The following is a 13,650-nucleotide window of genomic DNA, read 5'->3' as shown; positions in this document are numbered from 1 at the left end:
CCCTATCCACATAATGAATATATATGCATAAATATCTGAACCCTGTACGTTAAAAGGTAGGTATATTTTACCTTGAATGATGATGAACCTTCCCTTTATTTCTCTTGCACAGACCGATGAGTAAAGCCAGAGACAGAGCAGCAACAGACCGCATGCAACACTTACTGGAATACAAGAAAATTTCTATATTTGATTTTGCTGCAAACGTAACTGGACTGTTGAGCTTACCAATAGGCTTAAATCATTACCAACTGAGTTTTGACAGAGAGAACAAAAAACAATCAGGATTAATACATAACAAAATAAATTTTAAGACTTATTTCTGTTTATTCTCTTCCCCTTTTATCTACAAGATGGTAGTGCAAAAGTCAAGTGATAAACTTCAAAAGTACAATATAAAATATGCATTTTATATAATAATAATAATAATTCATTACATTTATATAGCGCTTTTCTCAGTACCGGGAGGCGAACCCACAATCTTCCACAGTCTCCTTACTGCAAAGCAGCAGCACTACCACTGCGCCACGCGCACACACACACACTCAAGGTAACAAAGTAAATGCCATTGATTCTCAAAACAAAAAAGTTGAAAAAGTGACTTTATTCACCTTTTATGAAATTATTTACAAGCAGATAAATTACAATTCAGGGTTTTAAACCTATTAAATATTAAACAAGAACAGAGAATTTAGGCATAGATATAGCCAGCACACTCAGCTATATGATCTTCAGGATCAAACTTATGTCTTTTGTTGTTGATATCAAACCTTCACTACAAATCACCTGTACAGAAAAAGCAAAGGTCGCATAAAAATGTTTTGTTTTGATATAGCTATTCTGTACATATTTGCTACACAATCAACACTGACTGACTGAGGGAAGTTCAGAATCAGGTACCTACATCAAATATTTTATTACAGCTCTAGAATATATAATTCTTTTTCCATTAATAAGCCTGATAATCAACTCTTGATCCCACTTCAAAAATATTTACATAACATTTTGATAGACAATTAAGTTATTTGTTTTTATACTCAAACCACTAAGACCTCCTTAGAGAAAACTGCCTAGAAACACATACAAGTATAAGAAAAAGACATTTTTGGGGCATTTCTGAATACTCCTCTTCTTAACCTTTAAAGTTCTAATATAAACAGAAGCAGATCATAACAGTATGATCAACGCATCCATCAAATCACTGACTATGAATTATTCCTCAACACCTTAATAAAACCAAAAGAAGGGGGTTTTTGAATCTAAACCAGGGCCATCTATTATAACACACTGTCATTTTTATGGGTCAGAGAAAAAAAATAATTCATGCAATGAAAACTTTAGCTTTATTATTTACTTTTTTTGCCAAATTGTGAATAGTCACTTCTGCTTGTTTTGCCCATTAACACAATTGTTAACCCACCTTCAGTGATCTAAACAAAACAAAAAGGAAACATACCAGTAAATTAGTGCTTAACAGTTTGCCACAACTGTCATGTATTTTCTCATACTGTAAGAATATTTGCATGAAGAGCTTTAAGGAAAAGCAATACCAGCCGAAATTACTTTGGCTATGTTTATAAATGGCCCATGACAACATCTCATTTCAATTTAAATTTTACTTGCTTTTGTCGCCACAAATGTATAGAAAACCTGAATTAGGAAATTTAAGAAAACATTTAAATGGTGGAGACCGAAAAGTAACTTTAGAGTACTATTACTGCAATAATACTTGGCATAAATCAAACATCAGTGTTTTAACATTATTAGATTTTAAGAAAATGGAACTGACAATAGAGAGCGGATAAAGTGGCAAACCTATCTATTAAAGTACTCATTAAAATTTAAGTACATAAATTCTGTTAGAGGCTTACAGGCATCATTAAAAAGAACATGTGACACAGAAAGAAATGAAAAATTGAAGCCTCCTGCATAGTTCTGACATGTTCCATGTTCATTTCCTTGTGGATGAAATACAGTTATGATGGCAAATAAAGTCTTATCATTAATAATGCAAAGAACAGACATGATTTGCAGCTTCCCTTGACTTTTCGTTTACTAAAGATATCATCATCATCATCATCATCATCAATGGAATCTTCTTTCCAGCTTCCCATTTCTACCCTGTAGAATCCTTTTTATGCTTTTTGGCTTGTCTGTATTTATCAACATATGCTTTGATTAAATTTGCAACTTTAACTGGGTTAATTTCTCCACTTTTGCTGTGACAAACCTTAAGAAAGAAAAAAACAAAAACAAGTTTAATTTAAAAATTTTCTCCTCCTTTTGTTGTCTGCTTAACTTTGTCCTGTTCAGGAATAAGGCAGAGCAGAACCTATTCTGCTTGCACTAGGTACAAGGCAGGCACTAACCTTTGGCAGTGTGCCGTGTGCCGGCAAAACTCAGATACACAAAATAATACCAACCCATATGTCATAAGTACCTTACTATTACTTACATTGGACTCAGAATAATATTCAGACCCCTTCACTTTCTGCACACAGAGTGCCAAACAGCATTTAACAGACTCTAAGAGCACAAGGAAAGATTTTCTGCTCTAGTGAGATAAACATTGAACTCTTTGGGCAATATGTCAAGCACTATGGTTCTAACTATGAAATGGATTGTGGACTATCTTAAAGACAGACCTCAGTATGTGCGTCTCGGGAACTGCAGGTCTGACATTGTGGTCAGCAGCACAGGAGCGCCGCAGGGGACTGTACTTTCTCTGGTCCTGTTCAGCCTATATACATTGGACTTCCAATACAACTTGGGAGTCCTGCCACGTGCAAACGTTCACTGACGACACTGTTATCGTGGGCTGCATCAGGAGTGGGCAGGAGGCCAAGGAGCTGGTGGTGGATTTTAGGAGGCCCAGGCCCCTCATGGACCCCGTGATCATCAGAGGTGACTGTGTGCAGACCTATAAATACCTGGGAGTGCAGCTGGATGATAAACTGGACTGCCAATACTGATGCTCTGTGCAAGAGAGGAAAGAGCCGACTATACTTCCTTAGAAGGCTGGCGTCCTTCAACATCTGCAATAAGATGCTGCAGATGTTCTATCAGACGGTTGTGGCGAATGCCCTCTTCTACGCAGTGTTGTGCTGGGGAAGCAGTATTAAGAAGAAGGATGCCTAACGCCTGGACAAACTGGTGAGGAAGGCAGGCTCTATTGTAGGTATGGAGCTGGACAGTTTGACATCTGTGGCAGAGCGACAGGCGCTGAGCAGGCTCCTGTCAATCATGGAGAATCCACTGCATTCACTGAACAGGATCATCTCCAGACAGAGGTGCAGCTTCAGCGACAGACTGCTGTCACCATCCTGCTCCACTGACAGACTGAGACCGTTCCTTCCCCACACTACGCGACTCTTCAATTCCACCCGGGGGGTAAATGTTAACATTAACACTAGAATTACCAGAGCCTACGAAAAAACTCGTATATCCGGCCCACCTTAAATCGCTTCTTAAATCCGTTCACACCTCTCCGCCAGCATCCTTTGTCCTCTAAATGTGCTGATAAAAGACAAGCTGCCAGCAGCCGGCTATTCCATCCCCCCACCGACTTAGAACGTGAGCGAAGTTTTCCCAGCTCACGCCTTGATTGATTATGTGGGAGTGAAGTGGAGTTTTACAGTGGAAATGAGAGATCATTATTCTAAAGTAATCTGTGTAAACACATTGTTAAAACAGAAACTTTTTCATATTTCAGTAATAAATGTTACAAAATGTAGTAGGCATAAACTATAGAATATATAAAGCCCGAGTTCCAAAGATCAAATAAACACTTTCACAAAAGCTTCAAGAATGATTCAACAGCTTCCGTGGCGTAGCGCGCTAAGATTTGCCTCTTAGCGCAGAGCAGCTTTTCCTTGCCTCACAGACCTGAGTTCGATTCCCCGCTGGGGAAGAAGTGTTGCTTTTTTTTTCTTTTCTTTTAAACCTCAAACGGACATAAAAGTTATACATTGGTATGCACTGTCAGTTACTGAGATCGTTATATTTTCATGTGGGATGCTCCTTTTCAAATATTTTTTTAACAATTGAGACTGCAATTAACAGGAACAACTGTCCTTATAACTTATTTTTAAGATCCATAACACACAGACAGACAGAGCACTGCGTAACAGAGAGACAGACAGCCAGAGAAGTCACTAGATATAGACATAAACAGGGAAGCCACGTGTACTGAAAGAAAAAAAGAACAACATGTGCGTTGTCCCAGCTGCACTGAATAAGCGCAGGCGCTCTAACATCACCCCTCCCCGATCTTACTTAGAGAGTCAGGGACAACGCACATGTTGTCCTTTTTTTCTTTCAGTACACGTGGCCTCCCTGTTTCTTTCTATATCTAGTGACTTCTCTGCCTGTCTGTCTCTCTGTTACGCAGTGCTCTGTCTGTGTGTTATGGATCTTAAAAATAAGTTATAAGGACAGTTGTTCCTGTTAATTGCAGTCTCAATTGTTAAAAAAATATTTGAAAAGGAGCATCCCACATGAAAATATAACGATCTCAGTAACTGACAGTGCATACCAATGTATAAATTTTATGTCCGTTTGAGGTTAAAAAGAAAAGAAAAAAAAAAAGCAACACTTCATCCCCAGCGGGGAATCGAACTCGGGTCTGTGAGGCAAGGAAAAGCTGCTCTGCGTTAAGAGGCAAATCTTAACCCGCTACGCCACGGAAGCTGTTGAATCATTCTTGAAGCTTTTGTGAAAGTGTTTATTTGATCTTTGGAACTCGTGCTTTATATATTCTATAGTTTATGCCTACTACATTTTGTAACATTTATTACTAAAATATGAAAAAGTTTCTGTTTTAACAATGTGTTTACACAGATTACTTTAGAATAATGATCTCTCATTTCCACTGTAAAACTCCACTTCACTCCCACATAATCAATCAAGGCGTGAGCTGGGAAAACTCACGTTCTAAGTCGGTGGGGGGATGGAATAGCCGGCTGCTGGCAGCTTGTCTTTTATCAGCACATTTAGAGGACAAAGGATGCTGGCGGAGAGGTGTGAACGGATTTAAGAAGCGATTTAAGGTGGGCCGGATATACGAGTTTTTTCGTAGGCTCTGGTAATTCTAGTGTTAAACAAAGTTATTGTCGTGTTTTATCTGCATTTTTTTATCACTCTTTAATTTAATATTATTTTTATCAGTATGCTGCTGCTGGAGTATGTGAATTTCCCCTTGGGATTAATAAAGTATCTGTCTATTTATGGTTCGCCTTTCAGCATGACAATGATCCTAAGCCTACAGCCAAGGCAACACTGGAATGGCTTGAGGACACGTCTTGGCCTGACTCAGAAAAAACACACAGCTTTATTAGAAAGCTTCACCCCCCGTAAATGTCACTTTTGGACACCAGATAGCAATAGTGGATGCTCAAATGTAGTGGTCATGTTTCTGAAGAAGGACATGCCTGTCCTCAGAAGTGCAGACCATTTTTCATTTTTCAGGTAAGTTGAGGAAATGCTCACAGGTAGAAGGATGAGAAGTCAGGTCATCAAAAGAGACAAAATGTGGGTATGCCATTCCACTTGTTGTAATGGCAGAAATATTCTTTTGGTTTTCTGTTATATTATTTTAATGTCTTCATTAGGTGAAGAGACAATAATGCACAATTTTGAAAAATACATCTGGATTTTTTTATCTTAGTCCTGGAGTGGAAAGAAGCCAGGGTGTACCAATATTTATTGTGGAAGCTTTGGTCTTCTGTTATACAGAGCAAGTCTTAATTAAAAAAATGCTGTTGTTTAAATGTTATATGACCAAGCTGAAGTACACTATTTTCAGAACTACCTCAGGGTTTGTTAATTTAAAATATGACTATGTACTATGCAGGAGCGGCATAGTGGCAAGCAGTGCTGTCTCACGAACACAGCATTCTGGTAACTCCATTCAGATGCTGCACGTGCGTCTCCTGCACATTCGCCCATGTCTATGTCGACTTGTCTCTGGGTACACAAAAGACACAGGCATTGGGATAAATGGCAATTCTGAACTGACCTACACAAGTGTGGGTGTGCGGTGGTTCCGAGATGGATGTGTATCATCAAGGCTGGTATTTGACTTAAACTGCATGATGTCAAGACAGGCTCTTGCACCAGAACATAAATTAATTTGGCAGGGTTGAGAAATGTGATATTATATGTTAATTGAAATTAATGTCAGAAACATGACAATGTTGTTCCTAAACCACATATCAATGACCAAAATACACTATAGTTAGTACCTACACAGCTTTAATTTAAACATGTCTATTATAATATAGCATTTACCTTTTTAACAGCTTTTCGCAGAATTTCTTTGTACTCCTCCTTTGTGATCTCTCTTTTCTGGTAAAATGGCTTTATTGCAAGCTTAACCTCCTCAACAGCTCTTTCTTGCATATGAAGCTTCTTCAAGTACTAAATAAACGATACAGAAAATATTTCTTATTAAGACAGTAAATGCTACCTTCCTTACAATGTGTTTACACAGATTACTGTAGAAACGGAACACACATGAAATACAGTGCATCCGGAAAGTATTCCCAGCGCATCACTTGTTCCACATTTTGTTATGTTACAGCCTTATTCCAAAATGGATTAAATTCATTTTTTTCCTCAGAATTCTACACACAACACCCCATAATGACAACGTGAAAAAAGTTTACTTGAGATTTTTGCAAATTTATTAAAAATAAAAAAATTTGAGAAAGCACATGTACATAAGTATTCACAGCCTTTGCCATGAAGCTCAAAATTGAGCTCTGGTGCATCCTGTTTCCCATGATCATCCTTGAGATGTCTCTGCAGCTTAATTGGAGTCCACCTGTGGTAAATTCAGTTGACTGGACATGATTTGGAAAGGCACACACCTGTCTATATAAGGTCCCACAGTTGACAGTTCATGTCAGAGCACAAACCAAGCATGAAGTCAAAGGGATTGTCTGTAGACCTCCGAGACAGGACTGTCTCGAGGCACAAATCTGGGGAAGGTTACAGAAAAATTTCTGTTGCTTTGAAGGTCCCAATGAGCACAGTGGCCTCCATCATCCGTAAGTGGAAGAAGTTCGAGACCACCAGGACTCTTCCTAGAGCTGGCCGGCAATCTAAACTGAGCGATCGGGGGAGAAGGGCCTTAGTCATGGAGGTGACCAAGAACCCGATGGTCACTCTGTCAGAGCTCCAGAGGTCCTCTGTGGAGAGAGGAGAACCTTCCAGAAGGACAAGCATCTCTGCAGCAATCCACCAATCAGGCCTGTATGGTAGAGTGGCCAGACGGAAGCCACTCCTTAGTAAAAGGCACATGGCAGCCCGCCTGGAGTTTGCCAAAAGGCACCTGAAGGACTCTCAGACCATGAGAAAGAAAATTCTCTGGTCTGATGAGACAAACATTGAACTCTTTGGTGTGAATGCCAGGCATCACATTTGGAGGAAACCAGGCACCGCTCATCACCAGGCCAATACCATCCCTACAGTGAAGCATGGTGTTGGCAGCATCATGCTGTGGGGATTTTTTTCAGTAGCAGGGACTGGGAGACTAGTCAGGATAAAGGGAAAGATGACTGCAGCAATGTACAGAGACATCCTGGATGAAAACCTGCTCCAGAGCACTCTTGACCTCAGACTGGGGCGATGGTTCATCTTTCAGCAGGACAATGACCCTAAGCACACAGCCAAGATATCAAAGGAGTGGCTTCAGGACAACTCTGTGAATGTCCTTTAGTGACCCAGCCAGAGCCCAGACTTGAATCCGATTGAACATCTCTGGAGAGATCTTAAAATGGCTGTGCACCGACGCTTCCCATCCAACCTGATGGAGCTTGAGAGGTGCAGCAAAGAGGAATGGGCGAAACTGGCCAAGGATAGGTGTGCCAAGCTTGTGGTATCATATTCAGAAAGACTTGAGGCTGTAATTGCTGCCAAAGGTGCATCGATAAAGTATTGAGCAAAGGCTATGAATACTTATGTACATGGGATTTCTCAGTTTTTTTATTTTTAATAAATTTGTATAAACCTCAAGTAAACTTTTTTCAAGTTGTCATTATGGGGTGTTGTGTGTAGAATTCTGAGGAAAAAAATAAATTTAATCCATTTTGGAATAAGGCTGTAACATAACAAAATGTGGAGAAAGTGATGCGCTGTGAATACTTTTCGGATGCACTGTACATGTGTTCCAAATAATCTATTATTTCCACTCTAAAACTCCAGCAGTTCACTCCCAGATAATCAAACAAGGCATGAGCTGGGAGAACTTAGTGAACATTCTGCGACGGTGGGGGATGGAATAGCAGGCTGCTTGCTGCTTGTCTTAATTGGCAAATTTACAGGACAAAAGACGCTGTCGGAGAGGTGCGAATGGATTTAAGGTGGGCCGGATTTACGAGTTTTCTCGTAGGCTCTGGTAATTCTAGTGTTAAACAACAGAAGAATACTTCCTCAAAAAAGCCCCCCTCACATTACCTTTAAGCACACATATGGCAATGATATTTTGGATCAATATTCAGCTTCATGTCCTTAAATAAGAACTGAAATTTTATAAAAGTTTAGTAGAACTAAAATTGCCTCAAAAGAAACAAAACACTTTCAAAACTTTCACTATCAAGCAACAAAATGCAAAATTACAAGATCCTGTAGGATATTCTAAAACAAGACACACTCACTTCTTCACTTTTGGTTTTATCAGATGCACAACTTGCTTCAGTTATCTGTGCTTCTTTTTTGATAATTGGTTTTTGCAATATCCCTTCAGATTCTGCAGAAAAAGGCTGACCAGCAACAGATGCAACATGAGGAAGGCTTCCTTGAATAATGAACTGGACTGTAGGTTGGCTAACAGGGTTGTAGACAGGTGAGTCTGTATTGATAGTTGATGCCATAGGAATATTCTTTGAAAAATCCTGTACATAGAGTTAAGAACATGATACATGATATAAATATTTTAAATATGAAACAATTTACATTAAAATGTATGCTGAGAAATGTTAATGGAAATAAATTTTAACTTAAAAATCAACATAATCTAGTACAGATAAAATTAAACTTCAAGAGGCTTCGATTTTTTGGCAAATGATCTTTCTGTTTTCTTAATGTAAATAGTCCAATTTAAAGTCACAGGGAGAAAGCACATCCCAGCAGCTTCGGCCAGAAACCCATTACAAGATTCCAGTCCAGGGCAGGGCAGACATAGTCATGCTCTCTCTTTAGTGATTTTAGGCAATTGTTTGTACTAGTATAGTCTGATCCTGGCTGATGTTTTTTGCACATGATTTATTGAAAATATGTCAAAGACGATGGCTAATACTATATTAATCCACATTTGTATACTGTAGATGAAAATGCTCAGTAATGTACAGAAAATGCATGCTTTGAATTTTTTAAAGATTAATTAAAAGAGCCAAAAATTGCTCACTTTGAAATGTTCAATGCAGAAATTGTATAAGCCACAATACAGAATAGCAAATATCTAACAATATTATCTAGGGCTGTCACCTTCATGATCAAATTTAAGTTGCATATGAATTCACATACGTCTCTTCTCTAGAACTGTCTGAAAAATATCTAGGGTAAGTTTCAAAAAGTGAGCCTTATTGTCAAGTGCCTGTATTTTGTACATCACCTAGATAGGTTTGAATCAAAGAATCACATATAAATCCTTTAACAAAATATTACAGGTAATGCCAGATGCAATAAAAAAATCTGTCGACATCCTACTCCACACTACTTGCACAAAGTTTGCTTGACTAGAAGAATTTTATGTAATGTCAAATTGACAAAAATGTTCTTCTTTTGGCCATTACCATTTAGGGGTCACCACAGCGATTAAGCCGTCTCCATCCATCCCCATCTTTTACATCATTTTCTGCCACACCGACTACACTTCATGTTCTCCCTCACAACATCCATAAACCTCCTCTTTAGCCTTCTTGTTTTCCTCAACATTCTTTTCCTGATATACCCCTCATCTCTCCTCTGCATGTGCCCAAACCATCTCAATCTAGCCTGTTTCAGTTTGTCACCAAACTGTCGTACATATGTTGTCCCTCTAAAATATTCATTCCTAATCCTGTCTACCCTCGTTACTCCAAGAGAAAATTGTAGCATCTTAACAGGCAGTTTTCAGCTTCTGCCTCCTGTCTTTTCATCAGTGCCACTACCTCCAAACTATACAACATAGCTGGTACAAAGAACAATTTTATAGACCTTTACTTTTATTATTGCAGATACTCTTCTCCACCCAGTCCACCGTGCCTGAATTTCTCACCTCTCAGCTGCATTCTTCATTGCCTTGGACTGTTTAACCCAAGTATTTACATATGTCTACCTTCGCCACCTCTGCTCCGTGAAGTTGTACCCTTCCACCACCTTCCCTCTCATTCACGCACGTGTACTCCATCTTACTCCTGACTTTCATTCATCTTCTCTCCATTATGTATCTCCACCTCTCCAAGTTTGTCTCAACATGCAGTCTACTCTCTTTCTATTTGTGTCAAGTTCATATTATTGTATTTACTTCCTTTTGATTGGACTGCTTGGCTCTTAAAAAAGTGAATAGAATATTTCAACAATCTCCAACCAGAGTTGCATTACTCTGAATGCTGCTAAATGGAACTGCAGTAGTTTTTCAACTTCTTATTCATAAATCAATTTCACTTTCTCCTTTGTCTGGATGAGCTAATACTGTCATCAACGGCCTTATGGTCCAAAAAGACTACCCATTTGTTTATCAAATGTAGGGTGGTCTGCAGGGCTTCCCTTTCAACTCGAGGACATACTCAATGTGTTGATCTTCAATACCTAAACTCCTACTGAAAGTGGATTTAGTTTACATGCTCTTTATATGCATGTTGGAATATTTGCTCTAAAAATAGAGTAAAACAATGCCTCTTTCAGTCCTTTGACCCTTCATCAAACCTACTACAGCCTATCTTCACAACACTTTAGTGCAAGGCAGAAGCAGTCTCCTGAATATAAACTGGGGCACTGTGAATCATTTATACAGATTAGCTAAAAGGAAAAATGTCCAAAACCCAAGATGATGAAAGTTTCTAAGTTATGTATTTATCTAGTGAGGCCATCAAACACTATATTTTTTTAAATAATAAAGTAGCATTTTGCAATTGATAGTTAATCTCGATTAATTGTAAGTCGAGTTGGAAATTCATGGATTGCAGTTTTCTGCCAATTTTGCAGAGTTTTTAACAGCAGCATCATGCATGTTATGTTCTGAAATGATATGCTGAGGATGATGTATTTCTATTTAGATTTGTCTGCACTTTGGTTATAAGCATATTATTACTTGCTAAAAGTTTGTCTTGGTTCTTCATTATTTTTTTGTCTTAGTTTGCAAATTTCTAAAACTGTTCTAAAAATTATGGTATACTAAACAAGTTCACCAAAAACTAAACATCTTAAGTAACGTCAAAGGACTAGATGCACCTACATGCATGTTACGTAGACTACTTGTGCAGAAGTAGGGTGTTTAATAATAATAATAATTCTTTGCATTTATACATATATATACATATATACATATATATATACATATATACATACATATACATATATATATATACATATATACATACATATACATATATATATAAATATACATATATATATACATATATATATACACATATACATATATACATACATATATATATACATATATACATATATATATATACATACATATATACATATACATATATACATACATATATACATATACATATATACATATACATATATACATATACATATATATATATACATATATACATATACATATATATATATATATACATATATACATATACATATATATATATATATACATATATACATATATACATATACATATATACATATATATATATATATATACATATATACATATACATATACATACATATATACATATACATATATATACATATACATATATACATATACATATATATATACATCCATCCATCCATCCATCCATTGTCTCCCGCTTATCCGAGGTCGGGTCGCGGGGGCAGCAGCTTGAGCAGAGATGCCCAGACTTCCCTCTCCCCGGCCACTTCTTCTAGCTCTTCCGGGAGAATCCCAAGGCGTTCCCATGCCAGTCGAGAGACATAGTCCCTCCAGCGTGTCCTGGGTCTTCCCCGGGGCCTCCTCCCGGTTGGACGTGCCCGGAACACCTCACCAGGGAGGCGTCCAGGAGGCATCCTAATCAGATGCCCGAGCCACCTCATCTGACTCCTCTCGATGCGGAGGAGCAGCGGCTCTACTCTGAGCCCCTCCCGGATGACTGAGCTTCTCACCCTATCTTTAAGGGAAAGCCCAGACACCCTGCGGAGGAAACTCATTTCAGCCGCTTGTATTCGCGATCTCGTTCTTTCGGTCACTACCCATAGCTCATGACCATAGTTGAGGGTAGTAACATAGATCGACTGGTAAATTGAGAGCTTCGCCTTGCGGCTCAGCTCCTTTTTCACCACGACAGACCGATGCAACGCCCGCATTACTGCGGATGCCGCACCGATCCGCCTGTCGATCTCACGCTCCATTCTTCCCTCACTCGTGAACAAGACCCCGAGATACTTGAACTCCTCCACTTGGGGCAGGATCTCGCTACCAACCCTGAGAGGGCACTCCACCCTTTTCCGGTTGAGGACCATGGTCTCGGATTTGGAGGTGCTGATTCTCATCCCAGCCGCTTCACACTCGGCTGCGAACCGATCCAGAGAGAGCTGAAGATCACGGCCTGATGAAGCAAACAGGACAACATCATCTGCAAAAAGCAGTGACCCAATCCTGAGCCCACCAAACCGGACCCCCTCAACACCCTGGCTGCGCCTAGAAATTCTGTCCATAAAAGTTATGAACAGAATCGGTGACAAAGGGCAGCCCTGGCGGAGTCCAACTCTCACTGGAAACGGGTTCGACTTACTGCCGGCAATGCGGACCAAGCTCTGGCACTGATCGTACAGGGACTGAACAGCCCTTATCAGGGGGGCCGGTACCCCATACTCTCGGAGTACCCCCCACAGGATTCCCCGAGGGACACGGTCGAATGCCTTTTCTAAGTCCACAAAACACATGTAGACTGGTTGGGCAAACTCCCATGCACCCTCCAGGACCCTGCTAAGGGTATAGAGCTGGTCCACTGTTCCGCGACCAGGACGAAAACCACACTGTTCCTCCTGAATCCGAGGCTCGACTATCCGACGGACCCTCCTCTCCAGGACCCCTGAATAGACTTTTCCAGGGAGGCTGAGGAGTGTGATCCCTCTGTAGTTGGAACACACCCTCCGATCCCCCTTCTTAAAGAGGGGGACCACCACCCCGGTCTGCCAATCCAGAGGCACTGTCCCTGATGTCCATGCGATGTTGCAGAGGCGTGTCAGCCAAGACAGTCCTACAACATCCAGAGCCTTGAGGAACTCCGGGCGTATCTCATCCACCCCCGGGACCCTGCCACCAAGGAGTTTTTTGACCACCTCGGTGACCTCAGTCCCAGAGATGGGGGAACCCACCTCTGAGTCCCCAGGCTCTGCTTCCTCATTGGAAGGCATGTTAATGGGATTGAGGAGGTCTTCGAAGTATTCCCCCACCGACCCACAACGTCCCGAGTCGAGGTCAGCAGCGCACCATCCCAACCAT

The 13,650-nt window shown here is 39.9% G+C and overlaps 1 protein-coding gene across 3 annotated transcripts in view; it reads right to left on the bottom strand.

The window, feature by feature from the left end:
- Window positions 1-585: 585 nt before the first annotated feature.
- phrf1 (PHD and ring finger domains 1) overlaps window positions 586-13,650 on the bottom strand; it is a 136,425-nt gene continuing 123,360 nt past the window's right edge. For all 3 annotated transcript variants that reach the window (XM_028793513.2, XM_028793514.2, XM_028793515.2), the window contains 3 exons: window positions 8,658-8,894; window positions 6,289-6,417; window positions 586-2,230 (listed from right to left, as the gene is read on the bottom strand). In XM_028793513.2, coding sequence (XP_028649346.2) covers window positions 2,117-2,230; window positions 6,289-6,417; window positions 8,658-8,894 — 480 coding nt within the window. In that variant the 3' untranslated portion in view covers window positions 586-2,116. The remainder of the gene's footprint in view (window positions 2,231-6,288; window positions 6,418-8,657; window positions 8,895-13,650) is intronic.

Source organism: Erpetoichthys calabaricus, chromosome 2, assembly GCF_900747795.2.
Source record: "Erpetoichthys calabaricus chromosome 2, fErpCal1.3, whole genome shotgun sequence".
NCBI lineage: Eukaryota > Metazoa > Chordata > Cladistia > Polypteriformes > Polypteridae > Erpetoichthys > Erpetoichthys calabaricus.
The sequence above is the reverse complement of the archived record's forward strand: the minus strand, read 5'-3'. Positions and strand labels throughout refer to the sequence as shown.